This window comes from Pterocles gutturalis, unplaced genomic scaffold, assembly GCF_000699245.1.
Source record: "Pterocles gutturalis isolate BGI_N339 unplaced genomic scaffold, ASM69924v1 scaffold4020, whole genome shotgun sequence".
Lineage (NCBI taxonomy): Eukaryota > Metazoa > Chordata > Aves > Pterocliformes > Pteroclidae > Pterocles > Pterocles gutturalis.
In genome coordinates, this window is record NW_010138017.1 from 1 (window position 1) to 22924 (window position 22924).

At 45.9% G+C, this 22924-nt stretch overlaps 1 protein-coding gene across 1 annotated transcript in view; it reads right to left on the bottom strand.

Moving 5' to 3' along the window:
- Positions 1–422: 422 nt before the first annotated feature.
- BACH2 (BTB and CNC homology 1, basic leucine zipper transcription factor 2) overlaps positions 423–22924 on the bottom strand; it is a 45820-nt gene continuing 23318 nt past the window's right edge. Inside the window, exons 2-4 of the mRNA XM_010082805.1 lie at positions 15424–16968; positions 7598–7804; positions 423–902 (exon numbers count right to left, since the gene is read on the bottom strand). Coding sequence (XP_010081107.1) covers positions 423–902; positions 7598–7804; positions 15424–16968 — 2232 coding nt within the window. The remainder of the gene's footprint in view (positions 903–7597; positions 7805–15423; positions 16969–22924) is intronic.

Consider the following 22924-nt stretch of genomic DNA (forward strand, 5'->3'; position numbering starts at 1 on the left):
ATTTTATATATATTATATATAATATGTACAGTTTAGCTATAAAACTTTGATGTGTAAAGAAGCTGTCTTCAATGAAAAATTGAACATTCAGAGGAAATTCCTGAGTTAGGGTTTTGTGACATGGGCCACTGAGAAAAAAGCTGCGGTTGGGTCCTCAGAGGTGTTATGTCCATCCCTGTTAAGATTGAAATCAACATACAAAAACAGACAGTGTTGCCACTGCTTTGTTCCCTGCCTGAGCAAGGGATAGCACCATTATGAAGAGAACTCCTGCTTGTAGAGAGGAGGGAATACTTAAAAACAGTATTGCTGCTAAGACCACTGTAGTGTGCACCAAATACGTTCTTCTAGACAACAAATGAACACTGCCACTGGCTGACCGAAGAACACCTGACCAGCTGTAACGTTAAGGTTACAAGTCACTAGGTGTAATCTTTCCTAGGTTGTTCATCTGTTGTACATTTATCAGTCATTTCCTGACAGAAGTCTACTGTGACCGTTTGGCTGCTCTGCTCTGGCGGAAGCTCTCTCTCGGGGTAAGTACCTGTGTCGGCTCCATCCAACCCCCCGCTGGCCGAACAATTTTCTGAGACGTTGTTGGGCAGCCAGGGTGCTCCCAGTTGCACCGAGCCTTGCTCCGAGCAGCACTGCATGCTTTCCCCAATGCACTGGGAGGTCACCAGGTTCTGCTCCACGACAGCTGGGGAGGGGCTGACAGTGGTGGCTGGCTGTAGATCCATGGGTCTGAGAACGGGGCAGTATCGATGGAGAGCTTGGATCTGTTCCGGGCTCTGCATGTCTCTACACACTTCTTGGGAAAGACATGAGAAGTTGTCTAGCAATTCTCCCATGCTTGCTTTCAGCTGGTTCCTTTCTGAGAGCAATTTTTCTTTCTCACACACCTAAAAAAGAAAGAAGGCATCTTAGGTTGCAGGAGGGCCATCTGCTGGCTGCACACACATGCAGTGGCACCCAAGAACACCAGCACGTCACAGTTGCTTTTACATGGGCAGAGGAAAAGTCACAAAGACATCAGGTATTTGACCAGCATAAGGTTTGTGTGGATTGCAGTTTGGGAAACATATGGAGAAAAACATTTCAGTTGGAAAAGGACAGAGTCACAAGTTACTTCCAAGAGACTGTTAGCTCCCTTAATAAACAAAGACTGCTTGATCGATGATGCAAAAATCTCTGAAAGAAACATTTTGATGGAGAAAAGCCATTACCCACCTAAACAAGAAACCAGGGTTTAGCTCCTGAAGTGAGGATATGTTGCAGAAGTTCAGTTCACCCTCTAACTGCTGGGTTGGTCAGTTGGGATGGGTGCACCCGCTTTGGCCCATATGCCAGCTGAACCTCCATTACCACTGCAAGGTGCATTATTCAGACAAGAGGATGTGGGTAAGAATGTGCTCTGTGGCCTGTAAAATGTCTTATTTTCTTATGTCTTGGTTTGGGTTTGACATAATCAAGATATTTTTATGAAGATGTATAAGAAAACCCTGAAGGTTGGTGGGCTTCTTAAAACTCAGTACACCAAGCTCAATGTCTTTTCCTGTTTGTTCTGCTCAGGCTCTCCCTCCTGTGCTTGCAGATGTCCTCCCCTACCAATATCTACATGGAGCATTATCAGAGCTTCACTGTGTCAGTGGGCTGCTGTAGGAGGGGGCTGGATGAGAGACAGGACAGTACCAGTGAAGAGGAAGAAGGAGAGAGTCTGGTAGGGCTTATTTTTCCATGCTGGACTTCAAAAACTGGGAAAAGCAACTCAGGTTGTTCTGCATCCAACAAGGCACCGGTAAGGTCCCCAGCCCTAGCTAGCACAGGGTGCTGTGCAACGTGCTGCCGTGGGAGTCATCTCCAGCTTAGACCTCACGTGGCTGGCAAGGCCCCCATGGGGTAAGCACTGCCCTCCCCATGGTTGGGAGGTAAACTGGGGGGGTTAGGCACAGAGCCAGACCCAGCCTAGGGTTACACATCTAAAAAGCAGTGTTGACTCAGTGCAGACTGACTGGGATGGTCCTGATGCATCACCTTCCATCCCAGGAAGGTGGGCATACAACTCAAAGGAGAAGACGAGATTTTGTAGAGCACCAGAGCTACTTCCAGAGCTGAGCTGGCCCTGAAAGCAGCACAGCCACGTGTCTCACCTAGTAACAATGCTAAACCCAAGCTGCCTCAGCATCTGAGGTGTGAAAACTCCATAACTCAGATGATCTAACTATGGGCGGTTGTTGATAGCTGATAGTATTGCCCTGGGTCCAAAGCCCACACTGGAAGCATACAGCTGTGCGAATGAGAAAGAGAGCAGCTCACATGAAAAGAACCAACTGCTAAAATATTGATAACTCTATCAAGAAAGCATAAAAATAATAAAAAAATAAACAGATGCTCAAGTACATCTTGAGATAATGAATTATGGAAGAGAATATGCTGTGAGTTTGCAGGGGAAAAAAGGGAATGTGAGTGGGTAGATGGATGAGTGAGGGAAAGCAGGCAAAAAAAAATTACCTATCAAACTCAGAGGATACAACCATTTCACTCACTGTCTGCCGTGAAACCATCTGTGTCAAGAAGGTGGGTGACTTGCAGGAAGCAAGTGCATGGGGTAAAGGGGTCTTTCATAAAGAAGACCCAACTGAATGAAAACCTCTTAAACCCTAGAACCACTACATAATTCAGGAGACTGGAAATTACTTGTCACAAAATGGACAAAAGATGACAAATGAATTTCCAGTGGCCATGTATTGTGTGAAGTCAACTGGAGTTTCACTGCTGGTTTTCCTAAGAGTAGAAGTAAGATCTTGAAGTAGACAACCTGCTTGGACAGCATGCATACAGGGGGAGGGCAGAAGTGCTGGTGTGATGAGTTTGCCCTTGGCTGGGGGCCAACCCACACACACTTGCTCACTCAGGTGTATCGATGTATCAGGACAGGGGAGAGAATTAAAGGAGTAAAGGGAAAAAAATGGACTCATGGGTTGAGATAAGAATGATTTCATAACTAAACTACAATATTATTGGAAATAATAGTATATATAAATATACAAATGAGTGATACACAGTGATACTGCCTCCCTGCCCCCCCACGATGACCAAGGCTCAGTCTGTTCCTGGCTAACGATCCCGGAGCAGGAAGAGTCCCGAAACCGCACTCACGGAACAGAGATAACAGCCCCAGCGTCCCAGACTGAGAGCTGACCGGGGTGGCAGGGGGAAGGCCTTAGGAAAGTGACCACTAGGAGCGAGATGACCCGGAGCAAAAGAGATCTGGAACAAAAAGGGACGATCTTCTGAAGGGTCCTCACCTATGTACTGGGCATGGTGTGTATGTTATGGAATAGATTATTGGCCACTTTGGGTGTCAATCCCGAACCCAAGATCAAATCCTGGGCTAGTAACTGGGGCTGTGCTCCCTCCCAGCTTCTCGTTTTTGTGGACAGCCAGAGAAGCTGCAAGACCTTGGCAGCCACATAAACATCACTTCTTATCAGCTTTCTTCTGAGCACAAATCCAAATCTTGCTAGCTATTATGAAGAAAGTTAACTGTCTCTCAGCTTAACCCAGGACAGCTGGAGAGGCAAAGTTAAAGTTGCATGAGTTTAATTTTGCAGCTTTATACTCTTGCACACCTCATGATTGTCTTTTTTACTCATGACCTTTTTTAGAATGATGCACCAGATCTTGTACTGCTACCTACTCAAGTCCAGCTTGCTAAATAGAAATTTCAAAATTTCTTTTGAAGACTCCTGCACCTTGGAGTGTTTTTGGGCCCTGAAATTCAGCAGGGACCAGGCCCACAAGGTCACTCATATGTCTTTCATTCATTTCTCGAGAGATATGTGTGTGTGCTGGGGAGAGAAGGGGAATGAAAAATTAATTTTGCCTATATACAGTTGATTAGGTTAGACAATCAGACTGGAAAAGGGGAAACATAACCCCCATTTTTATGAAGGGAAAAATGGAAGACCTGGGAAACTACAGGCCGGTCAGTCTCACCTCTGTATCCGTCAAGATCATGGAGCAGATCCTCCTGGAAACTATGCTAAGGCACATGGAAAATAAAGAGTTGACTGGTTACAACTAACATGGCTTCACAAAGGGCAAATCATGCCTGACAAATTTGGTGGCCTTCTACAACAGGGTTACAGCTTTGGTGGATAAGGGAAGATGTCATCTACCTGGATTTGTGCAAAGCATTTGACACTGTCCCACATGACATCCTTGTCTCTGAGTGGGAGGAACATGGATTTGATGGAAGGACCACTCAGTGGATAAGGAATTGGCTAGACGGCTGCACTCAAAGAGTTGTGGTCAATGGCTCAATGTCCAAGTGGAGACCAGCAGTGACTGGTGTTCTGCAGGGATTGGTATTGGGACTGGCTGTCTTTTTGTTGGCGACATGGACAGTGGGATTGAATGCACCCTCAGCAAGTTTGCTGATGACACCAAGCTGTGTGGTGTGGTCGACACACTGGAGGGAAGGGATGCCATGCAGAGGGACCTGGACAGGCTTTAGAGGTGGGCCCATGCAAGTTCAATAAGGCCAAGCGCAAGGTCCTGCACGTGGGTCAGGCCAATCCCATGCATAAATACAGGCTGGGCGGAGAATGGCTTTAGAGCAGTCCTATGGAGAAGGACTTTGGGCTGTTGGTTGGTGAGAATCTGAACATGACCTGGTAATGTGTGCTTGCAGCCCAGAAAGCCAACCGTGTCCTGGGCTGCATCAAAAGAACCAGCACATTGAGGTGATTCTGCCCCTCTACTCTGCTCTTGTGAGACCCCACCTGGTGTACTGCGTCCAGCTCTGGGGCCCCCAGCGTAAGAAGGACAAGGACAAGTTGGAGCGATTCCAGAGGAGAGCCACCAAGATGATCAGAGGGCTGGAGAACCTCCCCTATAAGGGCAGGTTGGGAGAGTTGGGGTTGTTCAGCCTGGAGAAGAGAAGGCTCTGGGGAGACCTTCTAGCAGCCTTCCAGTACCTGAAGGGGGCTACAGGAGAGATGGGGAGGCACTCTTTATCAGGGAGCGTAGTGAGAGGATGAGGGGTCATGGCTTAAAGCTGAAAGGGTAGATTTAGGTTAGATACTAGGAAGAAATCTTTTACTGTGAGGGTGGTGAGGCAGTGGCCCAGGTTGCTCAGGGAAGCTGTGGATGCCCCATCCCTGGAGGGGTTCAAGGCCAGGCTGGATGAGGCTTTGAGCAACCTGGGCTAGTGGGAGGTGTCCCTGCCCATGGCCGGGGGGTTGGAACTAGATGATCTTTAAGGTCCCTTCCAACCCAAGCATTCTATGATTCTGCGATAATGGTAATGTCACAAGATCACACAAAACCAATGAACCCGAATTAATTTTCAAGTGAAGGTTACAGGTATCAGGCTGAACACCCCCTTGCTGCTAGTCCAGCCCTTGGGGTGCTGTCCCCAGTGCTCTGCTCTGGAGAATGACAGACATGTACTCCTCCCCATCATGAGCTCAGTGTAGAGGGATGGGCATGTGCAGCCAAGACCGGACCTGCTTCTCCTGACAACCTGGATGAGGCACCGCTCTTTCACCCTGCAGAACTTCTGACTCACCTTGCACACACTCTGGATTAGGCTCGGTGCAGGAAGCAGTTGCTCACTATTTCATTTATCTTTGATGTTTTGTTTGTTTTGCATCAGTGGAGCACTACTCTGAACAATGTTTTGATTTTATTTTTTTTTTCCCCTCCCAGGGCCTCAGCAACATGGCATCTGAAGGCTTCACAAGCCTTCAGATTTAAGCCTCCCAACCAGCTTGTGGGGTCACTGTCACCCCCCTGTTACAGATGGGAAGCAGACAGGCACAGGCAGTAAGTGAGTAACCCAAAGTCATGAGGATTTCTGCAATTTGTGGGGTGATGGTAACTCAGCTTCTTCCAACAGATCCCTGCCTGTTTCACACTATGTTTGCTACAGCTTGCACAGAGAGTAAAGCATAATGAAGAGTACTCTAAAGGCCACTTTCAACATGCAACCTGTTATGACAAGAACAAGAAGTACCCCATTCCCCAGACCCACCAAGTTCAACCTACAACTGAGCATGTTTTAAATGTGCACATAGACCTTTAAATCAAAGACTCCAAATAATGGATGCTGGGTACGCAGAGATCTCAGTAAGGAAATCAGCTTCAGCTCATTTTGTTTTATTTATGTGAACTAATCAGCTATCACTCAAACCCTTGGATATGCAAAGGCTGGGTTTAATGCTGGACTCCTAAATCTATGCTGTGTAATGCAATTAAAGAGTCCAGTTTGGCATGCTGCATACCCATACTTCCCATAACAGCTGAACTGGGACTAATGCTTTATTTTTGATTTCTCAGAAAGCTTTTACAACTTTTAAACAGATGAGGAGGTGCCAACCCATTTTGAAATTCCAGTGTTGCATTCTTCCCGCTGAGCGATACCCTGCAAATGTGTCTTCCTCCATGACCCTTGTTTGAAGACTTTTTTTTGCTGTGTACCAGCTTGCTTTCTCAATGAGCAAGCGATGGCAGGGGAAGGGGAGCAGGGCCCTCAGACCACAGGGGCACCGTCAGAAAGGAGGGGATTTCCTGAGCAGCCATTTAGCCTTGCTCCAGTCACCTCACTCCCTTAGATTAAAATGTGTTAGCACTGTCCACTGACACCTTGGCACACAGGGGACACGTCCCCACGTGTGCTCCGGCCAGTGAGCAGGGCATGCCTTGCTCTCCTGTCCCCAGCAGACTACTGCCAGAGACGCACACCAAGGAGGGCTGGGCCAAAACAACAGTTGTCACCTGAACCCGGTGTATGCGACTTGAAGGCCAGTGCCCTGTGGAGTGGGAACAGGCCTTTTGTGTTAGACGATCCCTGAATCACAGTGGGGTTTCAGCCCATGGCACACCAGGAGCGTTAGAAGAAGGAAGGAAAGACATACCCTTGCCACCTCACTGACCTACCTCAAGGGTAGGCCCATTTGTCTGGATATTCACATTCCCTGCTTTTCACTTCCCTTGCCATTTCCACCATTTACTCAGTGAATGAAAGAGCTGAAGAAAAGGCATAGTGAGCTGAAATGTCCTGGAAACGCTAAACTGCCTTCTATCACACCAAAGAGAAACAAAACCTGCATGTAAAGATGAAGTTGGCCCTGCCATACTACTGTTTGGACTAGACAATGTCCGAAGGTCTCTTCATACCTATCTCTTTTGAGCACTCCATGAAGCCCTGTCCAACAGATTACTATGGTAGTTAGCATGGAAATGGGGCTCAGATGACTAAATGCCTTTGTGGATGCATTGTAAATACTGGGGCCAAGTTAAACTGCAAGAAGGGAGTTGGCTTCCCTCCTCTTCCAACTCCCTCAACAATTTGCTCTTGAGATAACAAAATAAAGAGATATCTAGGCCTCATTCTACTGGAATTTTGTGTTATATATTATATACACACACATACCAATATATTTTTGTATCCTGAATTTTCATACCAGTGGCTCCGCGTACTTACGTACAAACTGACTGAACCCACTAAACTCCGGACAGGAATTGCTGTTGGTGCCCTGTAAGCTGCAGCACAAGGGCGAATGGGGCTGCTGCGAAGCACAGAACTCACCAACTTGCGGATTTCACATTCTAGGTTCTGAATACAGTCCAGTTTCCTCTTGCGGCAGCGCTGTGCTGCAATTCGGTTCTTGCTGCGCCGGCGGACGTCGTGGATGAACTCGAGCTGCTCTGAGGTTAGCTTGTGCATCTTTATCATCATCTGGAAATCATTCCTTGGAAGATCTGTGATTTGATCAACAGGAAAAGGAAGTTTCACCTAAAAGAAACAAATACAAGACAAGAGCAAAGAGTCATATTTTGCTTGCTGAATGCAAGCCGAGCAACACTGAGCAGAAGGACCATTAGCTATGCTGCCGCCCCCTAAATAAACAACAGACCAAGTTTTACCTTGAGCAACTTTTGTAACCCTCCCCTGTGGCACACTGTGGAGGGCCAGCTGGGAAGGATCAGATTATAATTGTACTGAAATCAGCAATATAAATGAATCCCATGCAAAAATTTCATGTTTCTAAAAAGCTCTAATAACAGATCTCCTTGCATTAAAAGAAGGCTCTGTCTACTGAGAGACACGGCCTTTTGGAAACAGTGAAGTACCTTGCTGCTATTGATTTCAAGAAAGAGGCTACCAACACAGCAGGAAACCTGTCTCTGCATGGCCTGCAGGATTGAAAGTTTGATTAGGTGTGAGGTTAAAAATGCAACCTGACGCATCAAGTGGATGCAAAACACTATGCTGCAATTAGGAAAGGTTGCCTAATCAGCTTTTTAACTGAGCAGTACACCATTTAAGAAGAAAGGGTCAGAGGAACGTGATGCAACATATCCTACTCTGCTTTGAAACAAACCAATATTTGGTGACATTCTAGTATTTGTGTAGATTGAAGAGCACCCAAATTGCATTTCTTAAAAAAACCCAAACAACCTGAACAGTCTAAAACCTCAGTTACTTGCAGTAAAACATTTTTCCTTTGGGCCAGGAACTGCCATCCTCTTTTGACCATAGACCATGCAACAGCAGCTCCAGGTTCTGACTTCAGGAATTCCAACCAGCTCTCCAGCTCCTACAGATTATGCATTAAAGCTAAGTGAAACGCAAAGCTCCTGACAGCTTAAAGCAACAAACACACACTGTCTCAAAACCTAGAGAACGGCAGATGTGCTCAAAGGCTTCTGTTAGCTTTTTTCCCCAAGCCTGCCAGCTCGCTCAAATCGAAGAGAGCACCTCTCCCTAAAAACCTTGCTTCACTTGTAGCTTGAGACTGATAACATGACTGTTAAAAAGAAACGTTCCTCCATGGACTGCTATGCTTGGTGGTCAAATAAGAATCAGTTGACAAAGCTGAAGGAAATGACAACTGAGTAGCTGGATTGATTTCCTTTCTTTTTTTGAGTCATACTCACACTGCCCAAAAGATGGCAGTAAACATTTACATTTCTGTCCCCATTTGGTACCATCCAAGCTCTCTAACAAGGAGACTCTTCTGCACGCAGGCTACCAAAGAAAGACTTAAGTTGCTCCAGCCAAGCAAAAGATTTGGGTTGAAAAGGTTCCTCTGATATTTCAAACATGGTAATTGTCTTCAAACGGTGCACTTTATATTTGGAGACAAAGAAATTAACTGCACAGATTAGGTAAAAGTTATTTTCATGGGAGAGCTGTTTGTTTATGTAGAACAGTTTGCTGAGGACACATGTACACAAACACACAGTGATGGCCTCTGCCACCCACAGTCACAGACCCTTGCTGTGCACCCGGACCTGCCGATAACCAGCTTTCTGCCTTGTTTATGAGCTTGCGTTTTTCTTACACTCTTCCATCATTGCTCTGCACACCTCCAAGCCTGGGCCACGTGAAATTCAGTGCAAACACCTACCGCATCCTTTCAGATGGTTTTATGCCCTGAACGTTGCCCCTCTGCCCCACCTGTCCAGGCACCCATAACATGCTACTTGATGGGTCAATTTAAAACAGAAAGAAATATCAGACAAACGCTGCCCCAATCCCCCCAAACTCCTGCTTGTACACGCAAAGACTGACCTTAGGCATGGTGATGTGGTCTACCTTGTTTACAGATTGCTAACTAATGAAACCTGTTTGATTTCCCCTCCCTAGCCTTTGGACGGTCAACATAAACTAGGTGACACCTGGTTTTCTCTCAAGCTTCAACCAGGGTCTGAAAACAAAAACAGCCTGTGCTGTCCTCTGAAAGACACCAGAGTTTCACTGCAAAAAAAGTCCTTTAATGTTCTCAGTTTTTCCTCATTTTCTTAAGTCCAAAGTGGAAAGCAATGTTAACTTTATTTCTCCCTTTCAAAACATATTTACTTGCATGGAGGAGATGTGCTTGCAGCTGGAATGGGAATGAAAGGGAAGCAACTTAAATCTGTCAGGTAGAAGTCGCTGAAGGGAAATGGAAAAATAAATAGAAACAGACTCATAAAAAAATAACAGATTGAAAATAAAACCATCCACACAGCAGGCCAGAGACTGCTATCAGTAAACCCAACGTAATCCCGCTCCTGTCACAGGCAGCACTGTGCAGGATTAAAAACGTCAAAGGGAGAGTGGAAGTGAGTCAGACTCATTTCCTTCACCATTCACAGCATTTTTATTGCCGCTCTCCCTCTTTACAATTAGCTATCAACTGAAAAAAAAACAAAAAACCAAACCACCAAGCCTTTGGCACGGACACAGTGAATAACTGTGCTGGGGTATTGCTGCAGTGAGAGGCTAATGGTGTTTCACATAGGCACAGGGCAAGACTCTCAGCTGGTATTTATCACAACAGAGCAGTAAGTCAATTTTCGAGAGCCAATGACTGTGCCATGGGTGGGATTCATCTGACCCACTTAGAGCTGTCTGAAGGGACGGGTTGGGACTAGCTAGAGTCCAGGTCCCTGCTGGACAGAGAGGCCTTGGGATGGCAATGGCTCCCGCACGGCATCTGCCTCCCCCTGGCTGCAGAAGGAGCGGAGGTGACACTTGGAAAAGATGCTGCATCTTACAGTATCTAAGGTAGGGAGAGAAACCTTACCTGATGTGTCTGAAAAAGGACAGTCAATCTTTTCTGAGACGTGTAAGAAAAACCCAGCAAGTATGTTTTCTCATAAACTTTTATTTTCAATAACTATGAATTTTACTCAGGAAACGACAGCGTCCTCTTTGGTTCAGACTATTTCAAATTAGAAATGTAAGCGGGATCCCTACTCCTTCCAGGAGTTACTCCAGCCAGAGCTAACCTCACGAGTTCTAAAATCTTTCCCATCAGCACAATTACTGCATTTTTACACCAACAGCAGAAGCTCTGTTTCCACCACACAACACATAAACCCGCACCTTCTGCTGCTGCTGCAGCCACTGTTGCCCCTGACTTTGGCTGATGCACCCCTGAGAGGACAGCCAACACACGCTGGTGAAAAAGAAAACTTGTTCATGATTTTGCAGCACTTTTTCTCCCTGTATTAGCATTAGGATGCCAGAGTAAAAGTCATTGCTTTGAGTGTCTCAGTAACAGCAGCAATTTAGACAGACAGGGACAGCCACTGACTCAGCACATGAAAGGCCCATATATAATCATTAATTCCTTCAAGCTTCACTAGTTAGTGCCAGCTTGGATCATATGCCAGTTACTGCTGTGCCGCTCACGTACTGTACTAGTTACTGCTGCTGCTGCTCTCTCTCTTCTTTTTTTCGTTAGAATAAAGGAATGGACCAAAGCCCCGTATTCACTCACAATTAAACATAAATGTCAAGTGTTTGGAATTTCCTTATCTCATGGGTAACACTAGCTTTTTCACTCTTTATATCTGAATATCAACATCATCTTCCTAGCCAGGTGCTAGCAAATACAACAAACATCACAGTAACTAAAAGGATTCATATATTATCCATAAGAAAAAGTAATCATAATGTATTGGGCAAGGCACCAGCTTGACCTTTATAAATGGTTCAAAATCTTAGTCAGTTGCTCCAGAGTTGTAAGAAATAAAACTGCTGCCTTAATGCCCTTAAACTGAAAGCCACGGTTATTGAAAACCTCTGACACCTAAAATGGCCCAGCCCTTGGAAAGCACTAGCACAGGGGCTGCACCATATCACCGCTTTTTTTGATGTAGAAAGGAGTAATTTGCTCCACACAGAAGAGCCCAACACATTAATGCTCTTCTTCCTAGCGTCTTCCTTAGCATGCAAGTCTGTCTTCCACAAACGCTCAGCAAGAAATTCATCCCAGGACAGGAACTGACGTGTGTCCGCCTGTGTTAGGGGCTTGATTGCCTACACACTATTTCAGGCACCGCTCGTGGTCCCACAGAATAGGTACCCACCTGAATTCTCTTGGACAGAGGCTATCTAAGAAGCACAAAGCCAATGGGCGACACTTTGTGTAAGAGAAAGGACAGGCAGGATGCACTCTCACTCGTTTCCTCACCCCGCTGTCTACTGGCACAGGTAAAGCCCTCAAAGCACCTCTTCTTTTCCGGTGTCGACCACACCAAGATGGCAGAGGCCTGCAAGAGGAGAACAGCGGGCCCAGGCAGTGAAGATCTACCATTGTGTCAACAAACCAGGTCTGAAATGGGCTTGATCAGCAGGCCCCACTGCAAACAGCCTGTCCTATCATCTGCCACAGCACAATTGATGGCCATGTAGTTGCCCAGGGTCAACTCCAGCCTCACTTCCTGAGGGCCATGAGACGATTTGTGGCAGGGTAACTTTGCTTTACCCCCTTTTACTGAGGCTCTGACTGCTAAGCATCAGTAGATGAACAAAGAAAGGGTGGCCAGCTGTCACTTAACATGGAGAGTTCTGGACTCTCACCGAAGGTTATTTGCCTACAATATCCTGAGTGGTCCAGTTGCATTAGCTCTGCCTTTATGAAAATTTCCTTTGAAAAGTGAGCCACTAGCCCAGGTGGGAAATTCTTTTGAAATATAAATAAAAGACACATTGAATGCAATTCTCTAGATAGTAATAGTTCTTGGAAAACTCCACCTCTTACCTCCTCCTATCCTTGTTTATTCTTTTCCCATGAAAACTCACTCATCAAATCAGACTGAGCTGAGATTTCTTTCTAACTGGTTTAGCAGTACAATATTTTTTACAAGTTTTCTATCAGAAAAAACCCCATAGAAACTTGCTGAAGAATATGAATATCAAGAGAAGTAGTTAGTGCTGAAGTTTCTGTTCTTAAGTAGGTTAACAGATTGACAGAACCTGCCTGCTAGGACCAAGCATTAAGCCTTCGCTGCAGTATTATATGCCAATAACTGATCTTCAACAACCTGTGGAGGCCTGAGGGAGCTGGGTGAAAAGAGAAACACGAACTGTTAAATGTTTCTGTGAAGTCCCAGCAGATCAAGTAATGGTCCTCTTCCTGCAACCCCATAACACAGTGATACCCCACATCTCACTTGCTGCTTCTATCATGAAGCCTTAAGAAAGGGAAATCTCAGAAGATTCTGGGTGGCTCCCTTAACAGGAAGGAAAACAAAGGGCAAAGACACCCCGGACAGGATTTACAAGCAGCGTTACAGGGCCCACCACCTCCTCTGATACTTGCACTGCTGTACAGGACAGGGAGGCGGGCCACCGAGCAGGGTCACCGTCCCCCACACGGCACTCATGCCGAGCCCTAGCATTGAACAACTTGGGCATGTGCTCCTGAACGGCATCCATCTGCAAGAAAGCAGAGAGCCTGAAAAACGCTGAGAGAAGAAACCTTTCACCTACTTCTCACATAATCAATACACCAGCAAGTGATGTTTTGTGACATTAATTCTGGCACCAACAGCACTCTGGGACCCAAATCAAGACCAACAAGGTCCAAATTCCAGGGAACTGAGCAGCCCCGTGAGATAACCAAGGGTCAGAGTCCATCAGACTTATTCCCATCAGGCCGTCCCACCCAAACAAAAGCCCACCCGCAGCAGAAGAGCCTGTGCGGCCGCTCTCTGGAGGGGCGAGATCCCGTGTGTCACCCCCAGCTATCTTATCAGGTTCTTTTTGAAGAGAAGCCCAGCAAACACTGTGCGACCTGATATGACAGGGGACAAAGGACCCATCTGGGAAGTTGTCTGGACAGCAAGGGCAAACCAACAATTTCAGGAATGGAGAAAGATTCCCGTGCAGCTTAAGGGGAGGTGAAGGACAGAAAGCAGTCCATTTCAGACTGCTGTGAGTCTCTCCTGCTCTTTAATGGCAGACAAACTGCTAAAAGTAGATGGAATGACTTAAATGAGGACTTCCTGCTCCTAATAGGTATTTTCTACTGCCTGGTTTAACATATCCTTCACTGAGGTTCCCACTGCAGCGGACCTTGTAGGAGTGCAAAATACACATCCCAACTCGCCGTATACATACAACATCGTTGAATGAGGCTGCAACGGCCTTTTTGGTACTGGTAACAACCTTTACAAATTCATTTTTTCAGACAAAATCTGTACCCAAGCACTGGTGTGATCCGTTTACCCTTTGCTTGGTCAGGATAGTGCAATACAACCTCACAGAGCATTAATTTCCTTACCACATTTTTAATGCCTAGCAGTCCTAATCAAAATGCCCTGACAAAAACAAAACAAAACAAAACAAAGAAAAAAAAAAAAAAAAGAAAAGAAAAAAAAAAGGAAAAAAAAAAAAGGAAGAAAAAAAGCCTTATCAGCAGGGAGAAAACTTGCTCAGCACGGTGCAGAAAATCTTCCCAGCAGGAAACCAGCAGCAAAACCAGGAGGGGATCAAACCCTTCCTAGCTCTGCCCCAGAGGCAGACACGTCAGCCTGCCAGCGGCACACCATGAGAGCCTCCCATACCCCACCTGCATGCTCCTCTTGTCCATGCTCTCCTGCACACATTCACGCGCTTTTTTTGGGAAACCACCAACAAACTCCTATACCCTTCTCATCTGACTCTTCTGGCCTCGTTTCTTCTGCAGCATCTCCACACAATTAGCCAATTATGACAGCTAATTAGTCACCAAGCCCCAAAAGGCTAACCTCCTGCCCTCTTCACTGCCTCACGCTGCGCATTAGCCCTTGCTGAGCAAGCAGCAGACGTGGGTGGAGATCTGATGCTCCCCTTGGTCCCGCTCCTTTCCGCCCTTCGTAAAGGCAGGACTTCACTGAGTAACCTTGGTTACTCCTAACAGTCCTGTAAATTAAAGGATAACTTCTCTCTGAGATCATTTATGCAATGGCTGCTAGAGCTCGCCACCAAACAAAGTGGGGTCATGGGGAGGAAACATCATCTCAGTTGCCACTTTTAAGTGGAGGCAAAACCCATTACCTGCACATGTGACATACACACACACACAAGATGACTTGAACACCATTCCCGCAGCTGAGGGTGGCCAGCTATGCAGTTGTTCAAGTCATTTCACACCTTTCTGCTCCCACTCTGTCTGCTTCATCGACTCGGACTGTTAGCGATATGCAGCAGCTCTTGGTACAGGCTGCCTGACCCTTGGTGCCAGTGAAGGCATGGCCTGAGGTTGCTCAAACACACCAGCAGCAATAACAAGAGGAGCTGGAACCATCTCAGCAAACTAAGGATGAGGAATGGTGCTTTGTGCCATGAGGGAGGGAAGAGGACAGGATGTTGCTAGTAGACTCCTAAGCACATCAATGCGCTCTCATCATTCAGCAGTTTGCTATTGCCCCATGCCTGAGTTCTGGGAAGTGCCAAACACCTTGGAGATCAAGCAGACCTATTTACGGGAAGTCAATCATGTGCATTCAGCTGACGAGGGAATAAACAGAAGTTACTCTTTGGTTCTATAAACAAGGAAAATGCTGGGAAAATGCCAAGTCATTCGAGAGAATAAAGGAGCGATTAATTGGGTCACAATGACTGTGATATATGTACTTATCTTAAATCCCTACCTCATGCCCTCTGTCTTGCACAGGACATGATTCACTGTCTGCTTCAGAGAATGACCCAGACTCATCGCTGGAGTTTGTTCCATAGGATGGCTCACATTTAATCTGGGCTCGGACTGGGTTGTACAATCCATCCCCCACCACGCCGGGCTCCTGGTGCTCCGGCGCCAGGAATCGGGGGCCTTGGGAGCAAGGGGAAGAGGAGAGCTCGCAAAGACGCAGACTGCAGGGAGAGCCGCCACTGCCATCCTCTGCGTACGAGTAGGAAGAGCACGAACTGGAGGTCCTGGTTCTGGTTTCCAAAGGAGGAGAGCGAGGGCAAACTTTAATTGGCACCGGACAGCTGGTGTTCGGTCGCATCCTTCCTGGCAAGTGATCAGCTGTCAGTCCGCTGTGCGAATAGGTCTGAGAGCTGGGGAGAGACTGGCTACTGCCAGCCCACAGACCCTTTGGCACAGTCTCGGTGAGGTCTTTGTCCAAGCTGCTCACACCAGAATATGAATGCACCGAAGTGTTTACTTGGTCACAAGCATTTGAAGAGAATATAACACTCCTCCTGTCCAGTTCTCCTTCTTGCTTACAGAGAGTTTCAAAGCCGGGCCCCCTGAGCGGTGATCCCACTGTGAAGTTGGAAGCATCCTTCTGCATGGCATGGGACTGTCCATAGTTCCCTGTGAAAGGGACGTAATCAGTTTTGTGGTCACCCTGAGTTGTCCCTTTTTCAAAAGGGCATGCTGGACTCCTGCCAAAGTGCTGTTGGGAAGTGCTGGGGAAGCCAACCAAATCTATGCTTTTTGTTCTGTTGAAGAAAGACCGCAAGCAAGAAGGAGAGGACCCACTTTTTGGCCTGTCGACGCAAGTGGGGCTTGGCTGTTTCCTGTCCATTTCAACATCCCCTTCTTTATCCCTGATGTCAGGTTCATCTCCAGACAGGCAAAGTGTGATGCTTTCTTCATCATTCTCTTCATTCTGAGGCTCACTTTTTATCTGCCCCATAGCAAGTCCTGATTTGAGGCCATTTCCAGAGCTCTCTTCAGTGAATGTGCTTGCAAAACCTGAGGTACTGATGTGTGATGTGTTGTAGACATTCTTGGTACAAGCAAGCTGGTATTTCTTGTATCTGGGGTACCGTGTTACTGCATCTTTGTCCAAATTGTCCTTGCTATCTCTCAGCATGTCAGAATCAGGCAGCATCCCTTCGCCTTTGTCTGCTCCAGCAACAGTGTTTTCAAAACTGAAGGGCTCTTGGTGCATCCTCTCTCTTGGGCAAGATATTTTTGATGTCTCTGATTCCATCGTCTCCTCCTCATCTCCATCCGAGTTCTCCTCATCGTGCATGCGCTGACAAGTGGTATCTTTTTTGCACAGGAACAGGCCATCTTCGTTGTTCAGCAGTTGTGTCTGAAGGAAGCTGAAGCAGGAGTCCTCCAGGTTGTGCATGCGCAGGAATTCAGCGCAGTGGATGACCTCCTGGATGTTTTCTCTGCTGAGTAACAGCTTAGCGGTGTAGGCGAACTGTAACAATGGACCAAATCCCCTGACAGTGACCTGCAAAAAAAAGAGGGAAATTACCAGTGTTACCATCAGCTCTTGCTATCATCCCAAGTACTTCATCACATAGTTAGATAACCTAACAGATCTAGTGTCCTGAAATAAATACTGCTCAGTACTATTATTCGGCTAACAGGTCAGCAACAACACTACATCCAGCAACTAGCACTGCTCCCTTTATCTTGCTCCTGCACATCCTTGCACAGGTTGAGCTGAGCATTATTTTTCCCAAATATCTTGAAGACCTATGAACTAAGCCTCTGCTGTAATAAAAGACTGAAAAAACAAGCTGGTGTGGACACTGTCAATTCTTGGAGGGATCTCATCTCAACTGTGATGCAGCCCACCACCCTGGAACCACCAATTCAAATTTAACTCTTCTGCCTGATGGAAGCTCTGGTGAACAGTGGTTTCAAGTTTAAGATACCCCTTAAATGGTTCCCAAAAGTGTTTTGGGAAGGAAACATTTAATAATACTAGAGAAAAATTGAACACAAAATATTGTTCTACCTGTTTCAAGAGCAAACTGGCTTCTTTTTTTCTTCTCAAATTTTTGCAAGCCATTGCTGAGTAAATAATAGATAGTACTGACTGCACAGCTCGTTTCTCCATCCCATGGAGATTATTCTCCTCATAGTGTTCCTGATTTCAGTGAGTCTGATGTACAGCTAACAGGAAAGAAATCCATATTCATAGCTCAAGTGATCCAAATCACTCTGAGTCCCACTTGATTTTCCACCATCTTCTTTGTAGAAAGAGTAACAACTGCTTCCAGGAGAGTGATCTCCAACCAACTGTTCCAGATCTGAGTTACACACAACTCCTTGTCCTTTTTTCCTCATTATACCATCTATGTTATATTTTACATTCACATATCATGTATTATAAAATACACACTTTCTCCTCACAGATTTTTTACAGTGATACCTTCACATATAGCTATGAAATAACTTGCTAAGCCACATGGCAAACTATTAAATATTGTCTAGTTTTCAATGAAAAATGCACCAGCACTAACTTTTGTTGCATTTTTTTTTCCCCCAAATGGGCAGGAAACAAAGGTACTGGAAAAACTATACTCTTCATGAAGCAGTGAAAGGCTGCTTCAAAACCAAAGCTCACCATCAAGGATAAAGGTTTCTGCACAAGAAGGAGATTCAGTGGTTTGGCACGCAAGCTGAGATTTGGGAGACCACAACTCAATTTCCCATTGTACCAACCACCTTCTACACGACCCTGGCAAGTCACTTTAGTCTCTGTTCACCAAGACACCTTCTTGCCTTGCTTGCAAGTTGTACTCACAAATCTGAGTTCCCTGTGCTTTGCATACTAAGGAAAGGCATCTAGATGTTATTCAGAGCAGCCAGACAGCTAAATCGGGCAACAGCAACCACATCTGGCACCTACGTGTGCATCTGCACACCTATGTGAGGCTGGGATGCACAGCCTGCAACCTCCCTCTGGCTGTAGGTGTCTCTGGTAGGTGTTCCCTGCTCAGTTTCTTCTTTTAAAACAAACAAGATGAGGAAGCACTGCTGTCCCCTTTTTATAAAACAACCTGAAGATCAAAAGAGGGACCCAGAAAGTAGGAGACCAGGTGCCCTCCCTTGGCTGTGGGGATTCAAACTCACATTTCCCAGCTCCTCAGAAGGATATCCTATCCAGCAGGTATGGGATACCCTCTGAAGGTGAGATGCTTTTCTCTGTCCTTCCAATTGAACTAAAATCCCTGAGTGAGAAGCTGCTCAAGAGGTTGGTGAGCCATCCGACCATGAATTTGTGATAGTCTTATTTGTGATTAGCACAAATCTGAGTGAATAATTTGGTTCATCCCAATGAAAAGCCTATAAATTCCTTACACTGCCTCAGGACCAGTGGTAGAGCTCACAGATTTTTATAGAAAACCCAGACTTTCAGAAACAACCCTTTGTTATTCATAGATCTGCACTTGTGATGCTGGATTATGAAGATAGCACAAGTGGTGCAGACTTTGATGGAGAGAAAAATATTTTAAAACACCTCTAAAATTGCTCCCAGTAGCTTGTCCATACATAATATCACTGCTGTATCTGCTGTTTTAAGAAACAGCGCATTTTCAGGCACTTACTTACACACTTGCACATTCCTGTTTTACAATACGCCTCTGGTACAGAATTGCCTAGATTTACAGCTGGCTATTAAACCGATCTCTGCTTGATCAGTGTTACACTTTCTGCCTATTTGTCAGATTATCAGCTCACTAAAGGCATATCTGCATTTTATCTATGCAGCATGATTAACAAAATTGCTCAGGAACTTAATGAGCTACTCGCAGGCCAATGTTTCTCTTTGATAAGATCTTCAGTGTGGGGGCTTACATACTCCTGCACATCTTGTACGCTCCGCAGCAGTGTAGGTCTGTAGGAGCAGCCATAAATACCATCTCTAGTTTTCGAGTCCCTTTGATGAGGAGGGACTTTGGAGCACAAACCCAGTTCTCCTGGCAGTTGTGTCACTTGGCCACTAGGTGGAATGACTGGAAAGCAAATTAAAATCATTTTCGATGCTGAGCCTGTTTCACCTGTCTGCTTGCTGCCCCAGTGCAGGCATGCTGCAGAGCCTGGGGCTAACTCATACCACCCCACAGCAAGGCTGTCTCCCATGCTGACCCAGGTTTTCACTCCCAATAAACCACTGTGATAAGAAACAGCAGCAAGACAGCTGTTGCAGATGTTCTGTGCTGGACGTATGGGAAGCAGAGCCTGAGACTGAGCTGTGGGCTCCCCATGATGCCCAGCAGATGCCTCAAGTGAAGGATGATGAAAACACTGCTCAAACGCAAACCTCGACTTTGTTATGAGATCTTACCCAGTTTCACAACTTTCCTCATTCTCACAATCGTCAGATCCAAAAGGGGAAAGTTTCTTTTCAAGTACTTGGCACTTGTCATTGCCCTCAGGGAGGAATCTCTCAAGTGCCAACGCTTGAAACTGCACAAACAATAACGCTGGTAACAAACGGATGCAAAGCTTGCTGCCGAGTGTGAAAGCCAGCACAATCTCTGACACCTGAAGCTGTCTAAATATTGATTTGGTCCCTGTGGTGGGTCCCCTGCCTCAGCCCCACCAGCTTTCAGACTGCCCGCATCTGATGCATTCTGGCAGGAAGGCTGGAATCGAGGCGCTGGAGCGTAGCTATGAGCACCACACATTGGGAAAGAAGGCTTCAAAGCTGTGTGTATTACCATCACACACACATTTCTGTAGGAAGAGGTAAGAACAGGCTTTTAAAATTATTTGACCTGACTGATGCACCCCAGTGAAAGCGGTTAGTGAAACCAAGTTGATCTGTGTTTGCAGAAGGAAACAGATCATTTCTCTGATATAACAGTCTCCATTTACACTGGAGAGAGACCTTTGCTGGATGGGTAAAACACACGCCAGCAACAATCTCAGTTTATTTTTTTCCTCTTCCGTAAATAAGATGCCATATATTCAAGATTTGTTTGCTTTTAAAGCTTATTTTCCATGTAAATTAATGTTTAAGTAGGGAGGTAAATTTGTGGGAACCTCCACTGGGCACCTTGTCCAAGCTCATATGCCAAGTCACTGCTTCCCTGCCCTGCAATCATTTGCCTTATTCCAATTTCTATCCATTTCTACTGTTTAAATGGAACTGACTGGTTACAAGAAAACCAGGCAGAGAAAAGGCAAAACGTACATACAAACCAACAATGCCCACATAGACAAGAAAAGCAAAGCAAAGATCTCAGCTTCCTGGAGGCTTATCTTTCAAGGCAGGCCAGGAGAGGACTTCTCTTGTGTACTTGAAACATGTCAAGCACTCTGACAAGTCAAAGGACAAATCACTTCATCGTGTCTTGCTCCTGTCCCCAGCTGGTCTTGTATACATTAAAACCCTTCTGTACACCTAGTGCACAGAGGACATGGGTACTGCAGCCCTACCTAAGCCATCTGGCACACCTTCTTGCTCTACAGCAACCCAAGAGATAAAGCACCGGGGGTCCACGTGAGGCTCCTGCCTCTGCCATGCTGCCACCGGCACACCACGCTCCGCACGCGGGGTGGAGGTCTACGTCAGTTCAGTGTTCTGGTGATAACAAGCCTGACCACTGCTAAGGTGAAAGAAACAAAGTTCTCCAGCCCTTTATCTGCCACTCGTTTTTCAGATTGAGCTACCTGAACCAGGGGACATGTTTCGTATGTCCACTCCCTCCTGAGTTTATGATACTGAGGAATGGGCTGGAAATAATGCAACGATATAATCACCATCAAGAGAGTTGTTATTCAGCATTAGCCATATTGAATTTACCGGCAAATACAGACAGCAGCCCTGCAGAAAATAAGCATGTGAAATCCATCTTAGTTCAGTCTGACACTGCTTTTCTCTTTACAGAGTCCTGTGGAGTGAGATGCTCTGGTTAGTTTTAATTGATTTAAGTGACCAGACTTCCACTACTTCCTTTGGGAGACTGTTGCCAGACTCTACTTAAAACCTCCCTGTAGGAAATCTTCCTTCCCTTATTTTCCTCCATCATCTCTCATTATATTTCCTCAGTGCATTCCAGGCAACGCTTCTTCCTTCTGCAGAAAAAGTTGTATCATTGGTATAATCTCTGCTTTCCCTTCTTCTTTGCTTGGTATTATATCATTAATGAAAAACTGGCTAATTCAAGGGAAACAATATTGATTGCTGTCAGATGGGAGAATAAGAAGCTGAGACAAGAGTCAGCACAGAGAAATGCTAGTAAAGAAGGCAGCATTACAGCTGCAAATACAGAGCATTTTTAGCATAGCATTCTTCTAGTACTGGGCATGCACTATTCTAAAATCAGGAGGAGTGTTAGCTCACTTCCACATTAGGAACATCGTATTTTTATAAGGTACTTCTAGGGCAGAAATTCTATTTTAAATGTAGTTGTACACACACCCACAGGTGCCACGGGAGATAGAGCGCTGCAAGTGAACTCTCTCTGTCTCCCCGCTGTATCGGGTCTCCTCCACGACGGCTGATCAAGCATGCCACGGAGGCCTCCACGTTGTTTTGAACACATGGGACGTGGCCTCAGAGCACACTTAAAGGTCTGACATTTCTGCGGATGGGCTGGACTCACTGTGCGCCGCAGAGTTCATCAGTGCACGCTCATTAGCTGGCTGCTCAGACTTCCAGATGTCTCAAAATCCCAGACAAACAGACAAAATCCTCCAATTCTGCACAGACAGTATTTCTTATGGGGGGAAAAAAAGGTTATTTCCAAAGGAAACATGGATGTCTGGTAACCCTGCTCCGAATGGCATCTGTGCGAAAAGCTGCATCTGGAGCGGGGAAGGTCAACCCCTGCAAAACGCCAGCAAGTCTGAGTTCAATTTAAAGAGGGGAAAAGTGATTAAGGGCAAGGAAAGATCACTGTAAACATGTAGGAATGTAAAACTTGGCAAGGCAATATCTAACATGGAGCAAGAGAATGTTTACAGTAATCTGATGCACACTAACATCAAGAACAGGGAAGAATTGTCTAGTGTGCTATGGGGTGCTATTGCTGATTGCAGTGAAATGACTCCGAAGAAATGAAAATGTAGGAATTTTGTCCTGACTCTTAACCTAAAAGCAAATTCAGTGAGATCTTGGAAGGCTTTCCAGGGAAGATGAGGGATATTTTACATCTGAGTACTGCAAAGCAAAACTAACAGAACACAACCTTCTTCCAGCAAGGTGGGTTTTAATTTGGTTGGCTTTTCCAGGCCTAATTTCCATGTTAATGAGGGCACAGGGGCAATGATCCTCTAGCAAACAGCATCAAAGTTCAACAGCAAATGTACATGTGATTTTTCCTTTTCAAATAAAGCATACGTGGGGCATATTCCAAGAACAACCTCATCGGTGGTGGCGTGGGAGGGCAGAGCCCCCTCCTCCCCTCCAAGGGATACAATGAGATCTGCAGAACATTAGTTGC